Source organism: Cavia porcellus, unplaced genomic scaffold (genome assembly GCF_034190915.1).
Source record: "Cavia porcellus strain 051 isolate PalLab524CR breed Dunkin Hartley unplaced genomic scaffold, mCavPor4.1 scaffold_20, whole genome shotgun sequence".
Taxonomy (NCBI): Eukaryota; Metazoa; Chordata; class Mammalia; order Rodentia; family Caviidae; genus Cavia; species Cavia porcellus.
Window position 1 is genome coordinate 3,961,325 of NW_026947503.1, and position 22,310 is coordinate 3,983,634.

The 22,310-nt window shown below is 46.4% G+C and overlaps 1 protein-coding gene across 4 annotated transcripts in view; it reads left to right on the forward strand.

Annotated features, from left to right (window-relative positions):
• Mbp (myelin basic protein) overlaps positions 1-22,310 on the forward strand; it is a 119,329-nt gene that overhangs the window by 35,272 nt on the left and 61,747 nt on the right. For all 4 annotated transcript variants that reach the window (XM_063231414.1, XM_063231413.1, XM_063231416.1 and 1 more), the window contains one exon: positions 10,416-10,491. In XM_063231414.1, the coding sequence (XP_063087484.1) occupies positions 10,416-10,491 (76 nt within the window). The remainder of the gene's footprint in view (positions 1-10,415; positions 10,492-22,310) is intronic.

The following is a 22,310-nucleotide window of genomic DNA, read 5'->3' on the forward strand; positions in this document are numbered from 1 at the left end:
TGGCTTTGGAGAAAGCTCTGCAGACATAAATTTTGCAGTCCGAGTTTGGGTCTTCAGGGCGAGGAGCCACAGTATGCAGTCGCAATTAGAGCCTGTACTTATTTCTCCCTCTTTTTCCAGTTGTTAGTCTTGTTACATTATTGTCCATGTCAAAGCCTGTTTCTGGTTTAAGAATTTATTTCTACCTTTCCAAAGACCTGGCTGAGGAAAATGGGCAGATTAGTAACAGGAAATAATCAATGATAATGTCCAAATTGACCTTGCTAGCTGGTGGCCAGCTGCCTTGACAGCTTTGCCCGTATGAACACGTGCAGTTTGTATTCCTAGGGTCCTGAGGTAGCAGCTCCACCGTGCAGCCTTACCGTGGGAGAGGACGCGGAGGAGGTTAAGGCCAGGACAGAGAAATACATGTGTGTGTCTGATACATTAATGTTCCTCTTTCAAGCAAAGATAAGCCTTTCATCACATGCTTTCCCTGTTGCCTTCGGTGTCTACACTATAGGAAGCAATTAAATAATCACATGGACACACTGATTAATATTTTAGAGAAACTAAGTAGGACAGTTTTGCATTCCATAGAGGAAATATATCCACCTTCAAAATGAGATTCAAGGTTTCTTTTGCTTTATTCTGTTTCCATAATGCAGAATATTTTTTGAATTGCATGAAAGCTCTTCCATGGATTAGCCTTAAGTGCATTTTAATCAGACTTGAAATTCACTCAACTATTCAACCCTTAAAGGCACAGAGCTGTGCTGAGCAGAATCAGCCCCTGGCTCCTCGAGTGACTGCTTCTCATCCACGTGGCTAGTTGCATAACAGATCTTGACAAGCACTTGGAGATACCTGCAAACATTTATTTTGGCGTGATTCTGAAAGTCACTGTTTAAACAAATCCTGAGCACATTTCTTTGCATTCATTATTTAAAGAACGACACAATCTGAACAGCACTACAAAGCGATCTCCCCAAGCCTCTACTTTAGATCTAAGGAGTTAGAAGGGCCACTTGCTAATCTGAGGAAAAAGGCTTTAGGAACTGTGGCCAAACTCCTCCCAATCCCACAACTTTGTGCTAGGCAAGTGCTCTATCATTGAACTAGACACCTAGCTGTTTTTTTTTTTTTTTTTTAAGCAGCTTTACTGAGATATGATTCAGGTGCCATTTAAAATGTGCAAATGCAGGCATAATACCACATGTCTGTATTCCCAGAACCATGGAAGACTGAGTCAGGATGGCTGCAATTTCAAGGCAGCCCAGACAATTTAACAAGACCCTTTCCAAAATAAATAGATAAATAAATAAAATAAGGGCTGGGGATTTAGCTCAGTGGCACAGCACCAGCCCTGCAAGCACGAGGTCCTGAATTCGATTTCCAGTACCAAAAGAAAAACAGACTTACGCAAAAACAGTGGGTCAAAATATGAAATAAAGTAAAATAGGACTGGTGACATAGTTCAGTGCAAAGGTCACAGTCCCCAATACCACAAAAATATAAAGTGTATTATGCAGTGTGTTTAATGTATTGATAGATACACGCCGCCATCACCAGTCCCATTCAGCTGTCCTGCCGAGGACACCTGCACCCTGCAGCTATCCCCTTCCCCACCTTGGCCTCAGCGCCACAGTTTCTTTCTGCTCTAAGTGTCACCGTTGGCAGCGTTTCATAAGAATAGTGTCCTCTGTGCTGCCTTTATGTTGAGCTTCTTTCATGGAGCAGAATATTTTCAAGATCCATCCAAAGTCTGTACCTTAATTCTTTGGATTGATGAATAATATGCTATTGTAGAAATATCCTGTATTTTAGTTAACTACTAGCTGGTGGTCATTTGAATTATTTTCACCTTTTGGTTATAATGAATAATGCTACCATATACAGATATTCGTGTGAACATGTTTTCCTTTCTCCTGGATATAGACCTAGGAATAGAATTATTGCAGGAGTAGAATTTGGTGGCTCCATGTTTAAATTTGGAGGGACTGCCAGACTTGTATCCACAGCTACTCCACAGTTCTCCTTTCCTGCAGCGCCTCAAGGTTCAGGGTTCACCCCATTCCCTCTAGCAGCTGCTGCTCTCTGTCCATCTTTTTGGTTGTAGCCATCCTAATGTGTGTGTAGACTGTGGCACTGTAGTTTTTATTTATATTTGCTTAATAAATAATGATGCTAAACATCTTTTCCTGTGCTTGTCAGCCATTTGTATCTCTTTTTGAGAAAATGTCTTTTTAAATCCTTGATCCATCTTTTAAAATCGGATTTCTGTCTCTTGTTGTAGTTCTTTATATGATCTCTCTCTCTCTCTCTCTCTCTCTCTCTCTCTCTCTCTCTCTCTCTCTCCTCTTTGTGGACCAGCAGATCTTAGCCTGTGCGACTGTTCCACTAAGAGACACTTGCCAATATTGGGGGGCATTTCTGGTTGTCATAGCCATAAGGGCCACTAGCATTTGGTAGTTGGAAGCTAAGGGGGCTGATGATCCTCTCCCTACCCCCAGGAAAGGCTCTGGTCCACAACAGCATCACCCTACCGAGAATATCAGCAGTGCCAAAGTTGAGCAGCCTCTTCTAGACAGTCTGTGGCCTGTGCTGCTGCATTCTAGCTCATTCCACTCTGCCCCTGCACGGAAGAGGCAGTGCCCGTGAACCGAGTCAAGCCCTGTGGTTTTGGTGATTATTGTCCTCGTAGCCTTGGCGTTGGCCCTGTAACCTGTCGGTGTTTTGATAGTGTTTTATATGCCGAGCTGCCTGAGGAGCACAGGCTCAGAATTAGACTGGATATGTGCATGATGACCATCACTTGGCCTGAATGTATTCTGAGTGTGAAAGGAATGCTTTGCTCCTTTAAAGAAAGCAAAAGAGGAAGAGGGACAGAGAGAGACGGGGAGAGTTTGTCTTGAGAGTCCTCAGCTCCCCTCGTGCATGGTGTGTGCTTGGCACGAGGAACTGGCTCATTCAGCTTCCTGATTACCCATCCGCATATTGCACCCTAAACCATTCCGCACGAACGTGAACCAGGACCACACTGCCCCACCTCTGCCCCCCAATCAGCTGCCTTCCCAGTGCTGCCACTGGCCTGGTGCTGCAGCAGCTTAGAGACCCTTTGAGCTTAGGACCCTAGAGATAGCTGCATTTGGTTAAATCTCTTCACAGTTAAGTAGTCTCAGGCCTTGAACTCTCTCACTTGTGAAACTTGGGGTTGGGAAGGACAGAATGTGCCTCCTCTGGGACCTCTTTTCCAAGTCACCATCCTGGTGGCTTCATCCATGGCCTTGAGCCACTGACTTACTCTGGGCCCCGGAGCCACCTTCCTTGGAGGGGCTGGTCGGGGAGTCCTAGAAGTACCACCTCTGAAGCCCCATGGCTGAGTGTACTTCAGATCCCCAGCTCTCAACGTCAAAGGAGGCCCAGGAGCAGGGAATGAGATCAGGGTGAGCCAGATGACTGAAGCCACCTCATCCCAGAGCTGCTCACCAGCCAAGGCCATGTCACCATTTAGCAGAGGGCAGATTCCTAGTGCTGGGTCAGGGGCTGCCTATCAGATCCTCCCAGACAAAGAACAAGAGCGAGCCGATGCAGTAATCCTTCTACATAGCTGAGAGAGAAGCTCCCTGCTTCATCGTGGATCTGCAGAGGAAGGAGGAAAATCTGCGAATTTCTATTGCATAGCCTTTACTTCCTTCTTCACATGCTGCTTAAACATCCACAATTGTTTATGCAAAGCGATACTTCCTAATACCAGTGATACTGAATCTTTAGAGAACAAACACCCAGACTACCCCTGAAACCTATGTATTATCACCAAAGGCTGACACTGCAGTCAGACTTGAGTGATGTTTGGCTGCCGAGACAGCTTGGTTCGTGTGCGGACAGCGAGGATCTGCATGCTGCTGCAGCACAAATGCCCCAGGTTAGCCACACCAGGCCTAGGCCACGGGGACAGTCTAAACTTGGTCTAGTAATCTGGTTACAGGTAAATTAAAGCTTTCATCTGTAATTCTCTCTAGTTTTCAGGATCTTTAAGTTAATGTTTTTGACTTAATGCTTGTAAGGCAACCTGCTCATGATAGCAGCCACTCGAAGAGCCTCATACACAACCAGCTTTGCAGGTGCATTGACTCTTTGCAATACATTTCAACATCTTTCCTCTCCTGATAAGCATTTTCTAGTATGATTCAGAACTTTGGTGATTAGCTTTGTAACATTTTTCACAATTGACTGCAAAGTGATTTCCTCTCCCAGAGACTTTTGTTAACTTTCAGAATTTTTTTTGTTAACTTGCAGAATTCTTTATAAAAACTCATCCCCATCGGCCATTCCTCCAAAATTGCCACCTCCAGACCATCGGTCATCTAAAAATGCAAGAGTAATGATAAGCAAATTTTCTCCTACACTTTGTGTGTGACTGTGCTTTGGCACATTTGTGTGTGAGTGTGGCATTGTACCAGTGTGTGTTTGTGTAAAAAGCATAGTAAGCAGAAGGTCCCTTCAAATGACAGGCGTGGTGGGTGGGTCTGTCTCTAGGGGATGCTTAGGCACTCAGCACAAAGGTGTAGACGCTGAGCAGGCTGTCCTCAAAAGCAGACCAGGGCCCCTTCTCCACGGTGTGCTCGCTTGTCCTCAGCCCCTGTAGTTTTGGCTGAATTATTCCCTGTGCTCCTCTTCTGGCTTCTATTGAAGATATAAGTGTGTTGCACCTTTGAAAGGCTGCCAAAGGGCTCAGGGCTCTTAGCTTCCCCACACTACCCAGGCCTGGTGTGGGACCCATGTTTACCCACAGGAAGCTGCTATTTGATGTTTAGAGGTAAGAGCCTGGGGAAGTTTCTTTTTTATGTTTTACTCCCACAGTAAATGATACTGATTGCTGCTTTATTATAGACTAAAAGACTAGAAATTCCCTAGTACCAAATATAACCGTTTTTCCTCCGTAATTTTTCACGGTACTCAGTAATGTTCACAGCTGTCTGAGCTGCTGTCTAGGGGAAGGGGAAGTTTCCAGAGGCTTCTGCAGTGAATCACCAAACACCAGTGACTTGAAGAACAGTAGTACGTCCTCTCAAAGGGCTGGCTCCCTCTGCAGGGCCGGAGGGAGACTGTACCTGGCCTCTCCAGCTTCTGGTGGCTCCAGCAATCCTGTGTGTCCTGGCTTGCAGCTACATCATTCCCATTTCTCTGCATATCATGGTACACTTGTGTGTATCCCTGTCCAAAGTTCCTCTTTGCCTAAGGGCATCAGTCACAGCCTACTCTAATCTAGTACGACCCCCTGTTAACTGGGTTCCATCTGCAAAGTCTCTGCTTCCAAATTAGGTCATATTCCCAGATAGCAGAGAGGTTAGAATGCAGACATGTCTCTTAAGGACACAATTCAACGCATACAGGAATGAAGCTTGTTATGGATAACTGCAAAATTTTAAGGAATTTAGGAAGCATAGTCTTGATGCACAGTCTGCTCAAGCTAGAGGCAGGGAGAATATTGGAAAAGTTGCCTAGTGTCTTAATTACTTTTTATTTGTCAATGAGACAAAATACCTGATGCCCAGAGTTGGGAAAGCAAAGGTTTATTTTGTATGGTTTTTGGAGGTTTTAGTTTATATTTAGTTGGCTCCAAGGCAGGGTGGCATGGCAGGGCCGCAGTTCATGGGAGCTGCAAACAGCAAGGTGGAAAGCAGCAAAGAGCGAGACATGCCTTTTTTTGCCATTACATTGTGTACTGGCTCCACCTTTAGGTGGGTATAGCACTGACACCATCAATCTAAGCACTAGACAATGAACCAGTCACAGATGTACAACGCAAATGCATGAGGCTTGGGGCCACCAACATAAACCATGACATAAACCACCCCTGACCCCCAGGACTCATGTACATCCTTTATATAAAAAACGTTTAGTCCCTCTCCAAGAGTTGCCAAAGTCTTAACAGTTTTAGCATTGTTGAGAAGTCTTAAGTCTCAATTCTCCTCTAAGATCTATGACAAACTCTTAACTGTAACCCCCTGTACAAATAAAACAAGGTTAAACATTTCTGAAATGCAAAGGCACAAGATAAACGTTACCATTCCAAAAGTTACAAACAGGGGAATATTAAGCATTGGAAACAAAGCAAGTCGATATCCAGCAGGGTGAACATTAAGTCTTAGAATTTTATGCTCAGCATTTGAAGTAATCTGGTTGCAAGCCCTAAAAGGCTTGGGTGATTCATCTCTATGGCACTTTTAGGGATTTTAGCTCCTGCAGCTTTTTTTATAAACCCTCTCTGCTCACTTTTTGCAGCTTTTCTTAGATGACCTTCATTTTTGGCTTTTTTAAATTTTGGGGGTCTCCACTGCACCTTTGGCTTTACCCTTACATCTTTATAAATTGCCCTCTTAGGAGCATACTGCTTGGCCTCCCAGGCCCTTTGCAATCAAGGTGGAAGCCATCTTACCCTCAGAATTTGTGCATTTCGGGGTACCTAAAATCAGCACCATGTGGATGCCACCAAGCTTTGCTATCAGCTGGAGCAGTAGCCAGGGTTTTTTTTGTTTTTGTTTTTTTTGTTTTTTTTTTTTTTTTGGCTGTAGGGGTCTAGTGCCTGGATCACTGGGCTCTGCTTACCTGATTGTGAGGAAAAGCTTCTCTACGTTGCCACCATTTTGGAACTTTATGTGGCTGCTGCCATTCTAGAACCTCGTGTGGCCTCTGTCACCGTTCTGGAGCATGGTGCCCTGCAACTTTTTCCTCTGAGCAAATTTTTTTGCTTTTGTAGTTTTGAGGCTACAAAGGGTGGTGACCCACTGCTTCCTGGGATGCCACGTGGCCATCTTTTTTTATCTCTCTATTTCTTCTGAGCAATCAAAGTCTCAGTTCTATCTTTATAATCCACAGCTTTACTGGAGCTTTCCTTCTGGCCAAACTCACAGCGCTGTAAATTATCCTCCTGGGTTCTTTGCTCTTAATTTGGCTAAAAGCCCCCAACAATAGCATGCCACAGCCTCAACATTTGACTGGCTTGAAATTTCCTTTGCCAGATTAATCAGTCCATTGCCTTTAGTCTCAATCTAAGGCAAAGTCTCTGGACATGAGCAAAATGCAGACAAACTTTCTGCCAAGCCATAACACACATCATGGGGATTCCAACAACCAATGCAATCCCTTTTCCCATTAGAAACCTCCCAAGCCTGGTCTTTACTATTAGGCTTTTTATCAGCCTTCTGGTCTTCTGAGCTCTGAACAGAATCTCCTCTACAGAACAGCCCAAGCTGCTCCAGTTCTGTGCATCCAGGCGACATGTCTGAACCTTTCCAAACTCTGCCCACAAGCCATTTCTAAAGCCTCTCAAAAAACATGGTCAGATACAGTCACAGCAACGACCCTACTTTTGGTACCAAATTCTGTCTTACTTACTTTTTACTCATCGCTGAGACAAAATACCTGATGCCCAAAATTGGGAAAGGAAAGGTTTATTTCTTACAGTTTTGGGAGGTTTCAGTCCACACTCAGTTGGCTCCAAGGCTGGGTGGCATGGTGGGGCCGTAGTCCACCAGCAAGAGTGCAAGACATGCCTTCTTCCTGCCATTACATTGTATGCTGGCTCCACCTGTAGGTAGATGTAGCACTGACACCATCAACCTAAGCGCTAGACAGCAAACCAATCACAAATGCACAATACAAATGCATGAGCCTGGGGGCCACTGACATAAACCATGAAAACTAGCTAGATACCAGTGGCTGTGGAAATAAGTGAATTGGGTCTAATAAGAGAAAGATTCCTTGTTCAATACAGTAGACAACATGATACATATCTATGATTCTGTGCCTGATTTGTATTCCTCAGCACCTAAACAAGCAATAGTATGCTAACATTATCTGCCTTGAGGTAGAACTGTGGGTTACACAAACACATAGAAAGTTAGCTTTTATGAGACTGTTGATGCGGGATGGTTCACACATATTGTACCTCTGAAACTATCGAGTGCATTGTCACATTGCTCACAGTGCTGGAGAGCCACAGAACCCTTGACTGAGAGGTCTCATCCACCTCCCTAGTAGCTGTCACAGGCCCAAGGCCTGCCCCTGCATGAAGGAACTGCCCTGTGGCATGGGATGGCACATCCCAAGTGCTGTGTCTGTGTTTTCCTCTCCTGGTACACACAGCACTGGGGTACACTCACCGAGTGCTACAGGTCTGAATCATACTTTTGCTTCCTGAATTAGTCAAGGCAGTTTGCACTGAAGTGTCACACGTGACTTAAACTATAGAAAGCCCTGGATGTGGGATGGGATGGGGTGGGGGAGTCCCAGAGACAGGAAGTGTACTGGCGTCTTGTGATTTACTGCCACTCTCAACAGACAGTCCAACCCAGCCCCAGAATACCAACCCAAGCCTCTGCTTTTGCTTCCCTGGCAACAGCTTGTCCTCTCTGGGACAGAGAGCGCAGCCTCGACAGGGGGCCCACAAGGTGACACCATGACAGCTACTCCCCAGAGCCTTGGTGACTGTTCTTGGATTTAAAGGCCTTGTGCTCTGCTCCACCTCCACAGACAGCAGCTCACCAAGATGGGCTGGAGTCCAGGAAGAGGGCCCTGGAGGCGGGGGAGCCTCTCTGACAGAACACATCTTCCAGGGGAGAACCTCAGAGCACAGATATGAGGAGCACCCAGCTAGCAGGACCCAGCTGTCCTTTCAGACTTCCCATCAGAATTTCTTCTGCGTGATATTTTCTAAATGCCTTGAAAATATTAGCTATTTATCTTTACTACAACCATGCCAAGCAATGTTAGCATGTCCTTCATTCTGTAAACAGGTAGAGAGAGGCCAAATGACATGCCCAAAGTCCACAGCCACTGAAGCCCAGAGCGAAGTGTGCACTTTGGGCTGACTGCAGAGGTTAATGTCTCAGTGCCTTTGACTGCTCCTTCTCTGAAAGAAAGGGTGTAGGGGCTGGGGATTTAGCTCAGCGGCATAAGCGCCTGCCTTGCAAGCAGGCAGTCGTGAGTTCGATCCCTGGTACCGATAAAAAAGAAAAAGACAAAAAAAAAAAAAGCGTGTAATAAAGCTGAGGACATTTTGTAGTCCTGGGCTAGAGATGTTTAAGAAATGAGACATTGGGAAATAGTGGAATAAAATAATTGCAGAGTCCAGCTGAAGAAGCTGAGGAAACCATGCTATAGAGAAATGGCCCCTCTGCAGCTAGAGATGGCCACACAGCACCCTGCAGGTGCTCAGCTGCATCTGGAAAAGGTGCCACCTTGACTTCCTCAGCTGCAGGAGGTTGCCTATCCCTGGGCATTGTGAGGAGTTAAGAGGAATCAATGCAGCACCGGTTATCATTGAAAAACTGTATGCAGACAAGCTGAATAGTCATCAGGGGAGCCTGGCCGGGTTGGCTCGGTGACCAGAACATTGGAACCCAGGCAGAGGAGGGCCAAGGAGACGGCTGTGACTGCTGTGAAGCCACCCTCAGGATTGCTTCTTCCGTGGCAAAGGCAGGAAGCAGAGCCACATCCACAGCATGAGGCTGTTTGTGGAAAGAAACAGAAAGGAGAGCAAAGGTGCCATTTCTGGAGGTGCATAAACTAGGTGCAAGGAACCCAGAAGGAGCTGGAAAGGCTGATGTTCCAGAAGGGCAAGTGTTCAGCCTGGAAGCTCAAGGGGAGACAGGGCGTGGTTGCTGCACCCCTGCCAGGCCGTTCTGAATTTAGTGTCGTGTGCAAGTATGGCATGATACAATAATCAAGTAAAATCAATTCCACAAATGTAAGGAAATGGAACTATTTCTACACTGTATACTCCTGAGTAAACTATGTATTAGAAATTTTAAACCCAAAAATAAAACTCAGACTCATGTGCCATCTGGGTTCCAGGTATCAGCAGATGGAAGCCCCCAAGGAGAGGCAAAAAAAAAAAAAAAAAAAACAGCTGCCCTGAGGGGACAGATTCCCAGAGGCACACAGGGCTCACAGCTATGGCACAGCCCGGACAGCAGGCTGTTCCCCCAATCATGGGGACTGGAGCACCCCTGTTGAGCAATGTCTTCTGTCCTGACTGGCTTCCATTTTGCCAAAGTTGTAATTCAACAACGCTGTCTGGTGTCACTTCTGCCCAAGATGCTACCTGTAATCCAGAACAGTGACCATGTGGGCATGGTGCACACTGACCTGTTGATGCTCAGCTAATCTATTTTATCCAAGCTCATTCTCAGTTTCCACGTGTGAAAATGTTCAGCCAGACTGTGAGAAGGTTTAAGGGCTGTAGCAGAGCCGGAATTCAGAGTCCCTTGCATACAATGTATTTGAACTGAACTTCCATTTCCTACTTGAAGACAGATGTGAGAATATGATCATCTAATTTTTTAAAATGTGTAAGAGGAAAAAGTGCATAACAATATGTATTGCTAGAGCTCTATCTGAACAGGGGATTTTGCTCCATTTTTTCCTAGAACGGTGAAGCTAGCAGAAGAGAATCTGAAGCAAAGCGCAACCTTGGTGAACTTGCAGAAGACAATGATGTGTTCGGTATGTAACATGGAGCTAAAACATGGTTTCACACAGCAGTTGTGTGCACACACATCCTTATGGGAAGCCTTTAGTCCTTGGGTTAAGTGGGTGATCCTTGGCTCTGTTCTCCTTTGTGAGAACCTGCAGGAGCGAGTTCCTCCTCTGCAGGCCCCTTCGCCCGCCCCACAGCCCTGTTTTGTTTCTCTTTTTGTTGTTCTGCTTGCCCTCTTGTAATGAAAATCCCCAAAGCTTCCCAGGTGCTCCTTCCTGCTGGGCTTTCTTTCATCCTCTGTTTTTCCATTTGTGAGCAGGCACCAGAAAACCCAGCAGCTCCATTGGAATAATTGATGTGGATGCAAACTTGCCAAAGCCTGGGTGTGATGGTGCTGGCCTGGACTGCAGAGGGTGGCTTGGGGCGTGGGGAAGTCACTGTGGTCCATACTGTGGACGTTTCCCTGTTCCTCCAGGGGGCATATTACTGGTCATGTCTATGTCCTCTTTGTCCTACTTACACCACGAATGAGTGTGTTCTTATCTGACTTTTATGTAAAAGCAGTTAAATCCACTTTTCCATCGTGGCATTGGACGCAATCGCAGGACAGAGAGGACCAGCAGCACATCTGTTCTGTGTGTGTCACTTCTTTTCCCCTGTTACTCCTAAAGTGAAGGGAACCCAAGGTTGGTATCAAATGCCCTCAGATCCTGAGGCCACTGTCTGCCCAAGGAAAAGGGAAGAGTTCCTGCCACTAAATGGAGTATCCTGGGCCACCTAGCTTGGAGGGTTCAAACTCTCCAGGCCCACACTTTCTTGGTCATATTTCCCAGCCTGACCTATACTTATTTATGCATAGGTCTTTCCTTATACCTCTGTCATTAGACAAGGCAGCCTACTCCAAGATTGTTTGTTTGTTTGTTTATGTTGTCTAGATTAACTTGCTCTTCTGTTAAGTCCCTTTGCATAAGGACAGAAGTACACATAATGACAAATATATTGCTGTTCACTTTTCAGTATCTTCAACTGTGAAAAGAGGATAACATAAAAGCCCGGAGATTGAAAACAATGAGGGTTCATTTAATGGATGCGACCCAGGCGAGTGTAAACAGGACAGTGCTCTGATTTCTAGTTTTTTTTTTTTTTTTTTTTTTTCCGATTTCTAGTTTTTTTGTAGGAATTTTCTTAGCACTTTCCTGAGCATAGTCCACTGGCTTCAAGGCAGGGGTTTTCACTCCTAGTGATGATGGAAATAAGCCCCAAGGTCCATTTGTCAGTGCAGATAATAAAGCACTCAGTCACCCAGAAATCTCAGCAAGGCTTTTTTTCTCGTCTGCAGAAGGGCACAAGCATTAGGCAGCAGGCGCATAACCCCTCTTATCCCTAAAACAGGAGAAGCATCTGTGCTTTAAATTCATTGGCTGAATTCAAAGTCTTACAGTCTATCACGGCTGACTTTCTCAATGGCATGGGAATGATGGTGATGCTGGTATGTTAGAGAAGTCTTTGGAGGGCTGGATAAGTAGCTCAGGAGTATAGTGCCTGCTGAGCAAGCATGAGGTCTTGAGTTGAATTCCTGGTACAAAAAAAAAAAAAAAAAAAAAAAAAAATGCCATTGGCTTCCTCTGGAGAAGTCTTTGGCTCTTATCCTGGAGCCCGGCTGTGTTTTGGGAAGAAGTACGTAGTCACCATTTCTCCAACCTCAGGGTATTAAGAGAGGGCGTGAGTAATGAGTACATGGCCAGATCATTTGAATCCAAGACGGAGTTGCTTGGCCTTGTGTTCATTTCTCACAGTGGCAGAGGAAGGGCTACAAGGCAGTGGTACGGTGCCCAGGAGCCACAAAGGTGGCTTAGGATCCATGGAGGGGCCTAGTCCGTGTATTAAAACAGAACTCTCTACAGTGTTAAGAGGTAACCCACAGGCAAACCTGTAGAATAATAGTTTTCTTCATGGTCTCTTTATTCAGATATTCCAACTACTATACACAATTAGACTAACATAGAGGGAGACTTACAGAAAGACAGAGTGGCCAGCTTTAGGTTTTATGTTTTAAGCAGACATCATCTTTATTAGTTTCCTTTAGGATTACTTGTAATAATGATGACCAGTTTGTTATCATCCTGAATACAACATGGACACAACATGGACACATATATAATGCATGCACCATACACTGAGAGCATACAGGTTCTCTGGAATGTCTTCTTTCATCCTGGAGATGTTAAGATTCCTGAAGCTCTTTCTCAGGTGGTCCTCCTTAACCTTTCCAAGTCAGAATCCAGCTTAGAGGGTTGCCGTCCAGGGTTACCGTCCATCTCTGTACAAGCTTGGATGTGTGTGTTCACTGCTGTTACTTACTGCGTGCAGTTAGGGCCTGGAGAGTGGAGAGATGCATTCATCTGCGGAATGAGCAATGCGCTGCAGCTCTTGTGTGGTCTGAGTCATGACGTGCACAGCTGCCATGTGCTGCCAGGTGAGACCAAGTGCAAAGTGTGCAAAGTGTGCAAGTCATGCACATCCTGCCCTTGTCCTGAGCTCCCTGACTCAGACTCCAGGAGGCCTTAGAGGCTGCAATCCCAAGTATTGGGACCTGGGAGGCTGGTGGGCTGCTGGTCTTCTGCCCTTGAACCTGATACTCTCCTCCTCCTACTCCCTTGCCTGTAATCATCAGAAACTCCAGTCTAAGGGTACAGGGATGGCAAGGAAAACAAAGCTCAGTGGAGCTTGGCAATTAATCTTGACAGCATAAGCTTAGAGGATGCAGGTGAGAATTCTTTCTAAACCATAATGGTCAGCACATGGTGGCTCCAGATGAGAACGGCTGTCCCCTCCCACTTCACAGACAGTCCTTCCTTATCTGGACAGTAAGTTCCTAGTCAGAGCGTGCCTTCCTGACATTCTGTGACTGCGTGAACCAGTAGCAGCTGTGTCCTGGCAGTCTTTAAGATCATGGTTATCATTTCATCCCAGCATCAAAAGAATGGGGCAGGGGCTGGGGATTTAGCCCAGCAGCATAAGCACCTGCCTTGCAAGTGTGTGGTTGTGAGTTCAGTCCCCGGTACTGACAAAAAAGAAAAAGACAAAAAAAATTTAAAAAAAGAATGGACAAACGTGTAGAAAGTGTGGAGAAAGGCATCGTCCCCTTAACTAACAAATTACTGTACAAGACACACACCCAAAATCTCTTTGAATGTAAAACTCCAGTGTTTCAACTGGTAAAAGAGTTCCTGGTTGAGGGCGGAATTAGAAAATCCAAGAGAAGTCTGCCAGCAGGGCAGACAGTGGCACTAAGCTCTGGTTCACACCTGCATGCTCAGAGCTACAAAGGGACCACCAAAATCCAGCAGATTCCTCCAGGCCCTTGGGAACCAGGGCCCATCTCTTATTTGGAGAGGACCAGACAAGTCTTACAGAATTTATATTTGCATTAGCTCTAAGCAAATAACTTTGTGGAGCACAGTGTAAAATCTGTACTTTTTCCCTAGCAGTGTTGTGGTCACACTTATGAACTGTTTGCCTGGTCACAAGAGAGAGAGGAAAAGTATCAAGGCCCAGCCACCTGAAGAACCACATGTTGTCCAAGCCTTGGGGAACTGGGTCATTTGCGGCAGGTCACATACGCACTGCATTACACATGTCATCCTTGTCATCTGAAGACCTTCGGGAAGTTAGGGAGCAGTGTCCTCCCAGCTCCTCCAGAGGTTTCTAATCATGGGGCTATGGCAAGGGCAGTTAACCCACGGAAGTGTGAGGCAGCTCATTTCTTCCTAATGTACACTCAGTGCAGAGGAGCCACCGACAGAGGGCACCACTGCTCTGTGGGAATGCCTCGTTCCTTGCAGATGGGTCCCATGTTACAAAAGCTAGAGCTAAAAGGCTGGGGGCTCTTCAGTTGTGGAAAAGTACTTCAGCTGGACAGATGTCATCAGCAAAGATGGCTTAATCAGGAAGTGTTGCCTTTTCTAGTACTTCACATAGGCTACAGCGTTTGCTGCAAAGGACACAATCCCTGTCCTTTGGAGTCACTGGAGGATACTCACTGCATTTTCTCAGACAGAGATTAGAGATAGAACTAGGTAGGCATGCTAACTGGGGAGCAAAGATGGTGTTTTTCCTAGAAACGATTCAGGACACGTGTGTGTCTCTCCACATGTCACAGTTCAAGTGAGCTTCAGTATAAAGACACACTGCAAACACCAAGACCTAAGTGGGATTGTGAAGCCTAGATGAGGTACAGAAAGTCCAGGAGAGGCTCAACTGCTCTAGAGAAACTTCACCTGATCCATGAGCTGCTGGCTGCCTGTGTGAGAAGGAAGGAGTCTCGTTTTATTCGGCATGTGGTACAGCTCCACCCTCTACTGCTGTGTGATGGCTGGCCATTCTCTCAGCTCTCTGTGTCTTGGCTTCATGTAAGTAGGGGTCACCGCCTGGGTATAGAGAGAACCCCTCTGCCCCCCTCATGCAGTATTCTGTTGGCATCAGCTATGATTTAAGTTTGCAGATGTTGCAAAGGATGTAAAGTTTCACTTCACAAATTCTAAGATTTAGTTCCTGTTTAGATTTTTACCAGAGATGAGTCACGCAACAGTCAGTGACCTCAAGGTACTTTGCAGCAAGTGCAGTGATTCATTTCCTATAGCTATTTATTGCAAGAAACAGCAGAATCTCCAGCAGCAAAACTTGAGATAATATGACCACAGACAGAAGTGGAAGTAGCTAAGGTCCTTTCCTGAGGCAGGACTTGGAGAGGTTTCTGGTGGCACTGAGACCCAGCCCTCACTGTGGAAAGGGCCGAGGAGGCCAGTATTTGTATTCCTGGCTGTTGTAGCCCATCTTATCCCACTGAGGTGAGCAGCTGGTAGCAGAAAAAGCATGAGAGACAGAAAGGTTTGAGTGTTGGCTCAGCTCTCAGCTCACCTGTACCTGGGTGTATGACTTCGTCTCTCTGCGCCTCTGTTTTTCCCTCCACTGAGCAAGGTGTCTGCCTGTATCCTAGTACGGTTGCCGAGGCTCAGGGAAGGAACAGACCTGCTGCATGACCTGCTCCCGGGCACCTTGCCCTTCCGCTGCCCTCAGCTGTATTCATACAACCCAGGGATAAGTGTTCCCATTTACTTGCCAGCTGTGAACTGAGTAGCATGTGGCGCTAACATCGCATTCATCTCAGCACACAGAATGTCGTGAGTCAGCGGCAGGATTCATTATGATGCTGTGACTGTGCTTACTATAGCACAGGCATGTTTCCATTTGTTGTTAGTACAAATTCATTAAATGTTCACCATTCACTCATTTAATCGTTTTGCTCACATTAAATGAGTCATGCAGTGTTTTAGGGGTGAGACCAGAAGGGATAAGAGGGTAGAGAAAACAAAATAGGGAAATGGAGGGGATCCACCTGGGGAGTTTTGCACTGTGCGATAACATGAAGGACGCAGAATTAATTTTTTCCTTCATTTTTTTCCAAGTGCCAGTTGGTATTCTGAAGCTATAACGTGGACAGTTGTATAGCAAGGTGTGTCTTAAGTGAGTGACAAAGCCATTACAGGAAGATATAGAAAAGCTCAGGGGAAGCCACAGTGGAGAGAAATCAGAGTCTTCTCCAAGACAGGACAAAGCTGAGTCAGGCTGCCTGCGGTGGGGGCTCATGAGGTGGGGCTGCAGGAGAGTTTGTCTGTCCAGTGAAAAAAGCTGCCCTGAGAGAGCAGGCCTGAGAGATAACAGACAAGGCCCGAGAAAAGCACTCTCTGCAAAGTCAGTCAGGTGCAGCCGGCATCCTTCCTGCGAGGCCATTGCTGTGGGTCCCCCAAAGTTGCACCCCACCCCCACACCGCACACCATTCCATCTGTCCTGGTGCCTGCTCTTGTTTCCCTAACAAGAACCATTTCAATTGCGTTTGTATTCGTGATGTCTTTTTCCTTTCACGAATGCCAGTTGCTTGAAGGTGGCACCCTGGGCCCTGTTCCACATTGGGCTCTAGTGTGCTCCGTGCACCAGCGCCTGTAATTTCTGAGTGGCTGCTCCACAGAGGACTCAGCACCCATGTGGGCATGTCCAGCAACACACATGCCTCATCTTGGGATTGTTTACTCCTGATTTTTTCCTCCCAGATTTTTACAATAAAAATATTGTTACATTTATTTATCGTCTTATGCATACTTTAAATGGAATTATTTAAAATTAATTAAATAATGAAATTCATATTAATTGATAGATTAAAGGTTAGTTCCACTACGTAATATAATTTTGTCCCTTTTTCAATTTCATATTCTGACCTTTTCAACCACTAACTTTTTCCTAGGCTGTGAGCAGCTTTTCTTTTTAATGGTTACTCATTAATTCTATGTGATCAATAAACCATCAAGGACATCACCATTTTTTCATTTAGGTTTTCACTATGGCTTTTCACTTAGGTTGTCTAGTTTTGCTAGTGCAAACCATGCTACAGTTAGTACTGCTTGAATGTTTTCTCTCTCCCTCTGAATTATTTTCACAAGACTGTTAGTCACAGTGAGAGCAATGGCTGAAACATTTCACCCAGTTTGTACAGAGCACCATGCCCTTCCTCAAGAACGTTATGATTCATATTTGAAGTATCCCCAAAAATGCATGTTCTAAAGGCTTGATTGCCAGTTGGTGGGCTTTTTGAAAGTGATTGGGTCATGAAGACTAATTTTACTGAGTAAATTACCCTCATGAGGAGATGACAACTTGACAGGGAGGTGTTGGAAACAGAAAGTGAGTGTCTAGTTGCAGGAAATAGGTCCTGGGATGTGATCTCGGGAAATAATCTGCTTTCTGGTCTCATTTTCCCTTGTTCTTTCCTTTTCTGCTTCCTGGCTGCTGTGAGGTCAGCAACTTTCCTCTTCCACACCATTCCGCCATGATGGAAGCTGCCTCATGGAAGCTAGGAAAACCCCTTTCCACCTTTAAGTTATTTTTCTTGGGTGTTGTGTCACAGTGCTGGGATGTTGGCTGACAGGATGAGCACCTACCTCTGTTCCACACGTTTCCACTGGGTCTGCAAGCTTGGTGACCACAGCAGTGGTTGACCTTCAGACAAGTTTTGCTATGTCCATGTAGGGAATGGTTTCTTCTTTGATTTTGGCGACATTTAAGTGGATACTTGTAAGTTTAGAATCACAGCTTCTCTGGATATGTGAACGACCTAGCAGTGGCTGACTCCCAATAGGGCTACACTTGGCTGGTGCAGGAGCCTTGAGGTGCTTCCCTGCATCTTGGGGCTCAGTCCCTACGTGAGTGACAGAGTGAGACAGGAGGAGCCACCACCTGTTCTGCCCCACCAGGAGCTCAGCACATCACTTCTGTACCCCAACGTTCACCCCAGGGCTGCCTTTCCCCAGGAAAAGTCCCTGCTAGGCCCCAGACAACCAGGAATAAATGGCTGTGTTTGCAAAAGGCTGTCTGCCTCTGTCAGATATTTTTTCTAAGGATTTTCATAAGCATTTTTAAAAACTATTGCACTTGTCTAAACTTCCCAAGAAATCTCCATGGGAAGACAATTTTTCTGAGGTGCAGTTTTCAAGTGATACATGTATTTAATGCATCCTGGTTACTGAACTAAGCTATAAGTCTGGTGGTTGCTGCCATTACTGATGTGAAATTTTGTTCACCTCAGAAGAAATTTTATTTCACGTCAGAAGTAGGGGAAGCTGGGGCACTATCTTTACTATGCTTTTTCCTTTGTCCTTCCCTAGGCACAGCCAGTGCCCTGGAAATCATTGCTACCCAGCGTTTTCCTGGGAATACTTGATACTGGCCTTAATTTATCACTAATTACAATTCTGATGCTGCTGCAGGCCTTTTATTCCTTCTTAGCTGAACCACAAAATGGATTTCTTCAGAGTGCTTCTTTGGAATGAGGGGTTGCATTATAGAGACTAACTCAGAGCCAGGCATGGTGCTACACACCAGCAGTCCCGCACTCTGGGATACTGAAGCAAGAGGATCACAATTTTGAGCTCTGCCTAGGCAACTTAGCAATTTATTGAGACCCTGTCTCAAAAGGCTCATGTTTTAGTTACTTTTTTCTTGTTGCTGAGACAAAAAACTCAACACCCAAAGTTAAAGAAGGAAAGATTTGTTTAGGTCATAATTTGTAGAGGTTTCAGTCCGTAACCTGCTGGCTCCAAGGCAGGGTGGCATGGTACATGGCAGAGGGGCAACTGTTCATGGCAGTGGAAGACAGCAACAGCAAAAAGGAAAGGACAAGCTCTTTCACATGCAGACTCCCCACGCCAGGCCGAGCGTAGCTCTCACACCCTTAACCCAGTGTTGGACCATGGATCAGTCACAAACCCTAAATTCAGCTACCTCTGAAAAGCCAGTGGACACAGAAGCACGATTGGCACCAAGGTACCAAGGGCACAGAAGCAAAATTGGCTGTAGATCTCAGCTTGTCCCCTGGACCCTGGGAGACAGAATGCATTTCATCTGTTTCCCAGATAGAATTAGACGGCTGAACATGGTGACATGTATCATTTGTCTATGTATTTAGTGAATATTAATGATACCTCAGTTCATTAACAAACCAAAATGTACCTTTCAATGTTTACACTGCCAGCAGGGTCCAGAGTGGGTTGGGAACTGTTTAGCTCCAGTTTGTGGAGCTCAGGAACCTGAGGGGTTGGGCGGGTGATGGGCACATGCCTGACACCTGGAGCCTTGACAGGCATGTGGATCCTGGCAGCCAGACAGAGAGCGGCAAGCTGTGTGGCCCCTCAGAGCTGGCCCGGACCAGGAGCCGAGGCATCTTACCCTCACTGACAGCTAGGAATGCAAAACCAGAGCCCCATTGAAGGCTGGGTGTTGTCACAAAGGGGCTTCAGCACTTAGTCGGCCCTGAAACATCAGGCCTAATGGTAAGGTAAGTCAAGTGATTCTTTGGAATAAGGACACATGCTGTGTAATTATAAATGGCACCCTGTGCTTTGACTGAAGAGGACTCTTCCTAGAGCTCAAACCTTTAGTACTTCCTCGGTGATGTCCAGATTCCTTGGACTGATGTTCAGGGTCTTCAGCAGTCAATCACCGGACACTGCTTTTTATGTCCTGCTGTGGTCACTTGATGGCCTCCTCTGCACAGCTGCAGCACTCACCCACGAGGATGGCTCTAGCACCACTGAAGGTCTCCACTCACATCCCCTTCTCAGGGGCAAAATCTACTTAGAAGACTGGGCATGTTAAGATACAGGAGCTGTGCCCAGCTGCCACATGAACCCCCGACCCTCAGAGGCTCCATGTAAACAGAGGGTCAGGCAGCTGTCTGCCTCATGTGACTTGGAGGCCCAGACCACTATCATGTCAAGGCTCCCCGCAGCGTGCCATAGGGCTGAGAGGGTCCAGGGAGAGAGACAGGTCGCCCGTCAGCTGGGGCTCCAGTGCCAGGATTATAGCACTGTCCCCTTCATTATACTCTCTCATGTGCCTTTAGAAAGGAAAATCACAGGGACATTAGTCTGTTCTGTTCATTGCTGAACCCCAGCATGGTAACTGGGCCTGGCTTGTGGGAGAAGAGTTTTCAGAATTGGCCCAGTAATCACAAGACTAGTGGGCCCCCCCTCCTCCCCGCCGCCTACCTTGCTGTCCCACAGAGACCCCAGCTCACAGCATCTCCCAGCCCTGACTCTTTTCCTCTGAGAAAAGAGGGGCCTCTATCTCTGGGATGCTTGAGCACAAAATGTGTGGGAGTACATGCAGTTTGTGCAGCAGCATGTGTGTATGTACATACATATGCCGTGGGCATGCTGTGTGGCTTTGCACATGCACATGTGTAAATGCTGTTGCAACTGAAATCTGTCTCTGAAACTCCAACACTTGCTTTTATTTTTTGAAGGTAGTGAATGTCAAAGCTACTTTCATTTCAGTATTTTCATTAAAATGTTTACCTATAAGTGGCATTCATAGTTGTGGTTCCAATGTAAGCCAGGATGGTGTACATAAATTGTGTATCAGATGAGACCCAAAGATTGCAGCCAACCCAGGGGAAGACCACACAGACTGGCCCAAATGCTCAGAGGCCACCAATACCTGGCCTCTGCCAAGCTCTGCTGCCTCCGCCCGAGTGCCTCCTGCGGCCCCCTGTCCAACCCACCTCAGGGACAGGTGAGGACTCGGGAAAGGCAGAGGGCAGTAGTCACTATGGGTATGTACTGTCTCACCAGGCTCCCTCCTGCAGGCCACCTGCTGCCAGCCTCCCAGAGACGTGTGAGAGGGCACCATTGCATCCTGCTCTCCAGGAGCACAGCTGAGCAGTGTTGGTTGGCTTCTGTGGAACTTCCCATCCAGCAGGAAACCAAAACTCCCCATGTTAAATTTCTAAAGAAAGAGTTGTGCACCGTGTATCCAGGGTGGACCACACACATGTACCCCCTTTCCGCCTGTCTCCACAGGTAGGAGCAGGTTAAGGAAGGAAGCTGGACTACCCATAGGAACAGCCTGGAAAACAGTGAGTGAGGCAGAGATGGAGACGGCTAGGGGTGTCCCCAGGCTCTGCATGGCAGTTCTGGGCTAGTATTCCCAGAAAAGCTTCAAGCCCCAAATAAGCAGGCCAAGACATTGGCCATGGCTCAGGAGGGCCTCTTAAGGCGGGAGAAAGGCACTGGTGGGCAACTCCACAGAGCATGCTGGGGCTGTGTAGTCCGAGGTCAGCCTGGCAGTCAAGAGCTGCACGCAGGGTCTAAAGGTAGGCACCGAGGCCACTTGTTCTGATAGCCTGGCCTTCAGAAATACTGCTTGCCACTACTGAGAGTCACTTAGGGTCAGCAGAGCCACAATAGGACAGCTAAAAAGGTCTCTGGAACAAAGAGGGAATACAAATGGCACAGTGGCACAAATAGCAGATGTGATGGGCTTTGGCCAGTGGGAGAGCAGTGTGTCCCAGCCTGAGGCCCAGGGAGGTGCAGTCTTTCCTGCTTATGGGGCTCATCTGGGGACCTCTTATCTTACCCACCATGATACCCTACATATGATCCCGGTTTAAAACATTTCCATTTTGTCTCCACCAGTAAGAGTCAAGATTTCTGATTCCCACCTCCTACCCACCCTGAATTTGTCATCCAGACTCGGGAGCTCCAGTGTGAGGTGGGCCATTCCTGTTCCTCAAGGACGAGTCTATGGGCTGGCACATGAAGACGACTCCCTCCTAAAGGGCACTTTGCCAGTTAACCCCTCCCCTTCTCCCCATCATGCTGTAGGAGTAGGCCACAGCTGCTGAAAAACCCTTTCCCCATGTACTCCAGTGAGAGACAAGACATCTCTGCTTCCTCAAATGAAGCCATAAGTGGGCTTCACTTCTACCAAGAGTGAATCGGCATTGTCAGTTAAAGAAATGTGTAAATGAAAAGGTGACCTCCCACTGACTTAAAACTCTTTGGGCCATGACGGTGATGGCATATGGAATTTCACAGTAGACCATAGACAGTTTCAGAAGACATCACTTGTTTTTGTTGTTGTAGTTGTGGGAGTTGAACCTGGAACCTTCACACTGAGCTACATCCTCAGCCCTTTTTTTTATTTTTTGTTTTTTATTTTTGAGACAGGGTCTCATTAATTCACCAGACTGGGCTCAAACTTGTGATCCTCCTGACTCAGCCTCCAGGATGCTGGGATTACAGGCATGCACTATCATACCAGGCTTTAATTTTATCATTACAGAGGATAGGCAAGTTACAAATTTCCATGTCATTTACCAGCAAATGGTGTCTAAATAACTTGTGCCTTAGACACATTAAATTTGGAATATAATGCTAGGTTGATCCTTTGTGTACTAGCCACTTTAAGTTAAGGTTAAGATGCAGTCATTTCTATATTAAATAAGATTTA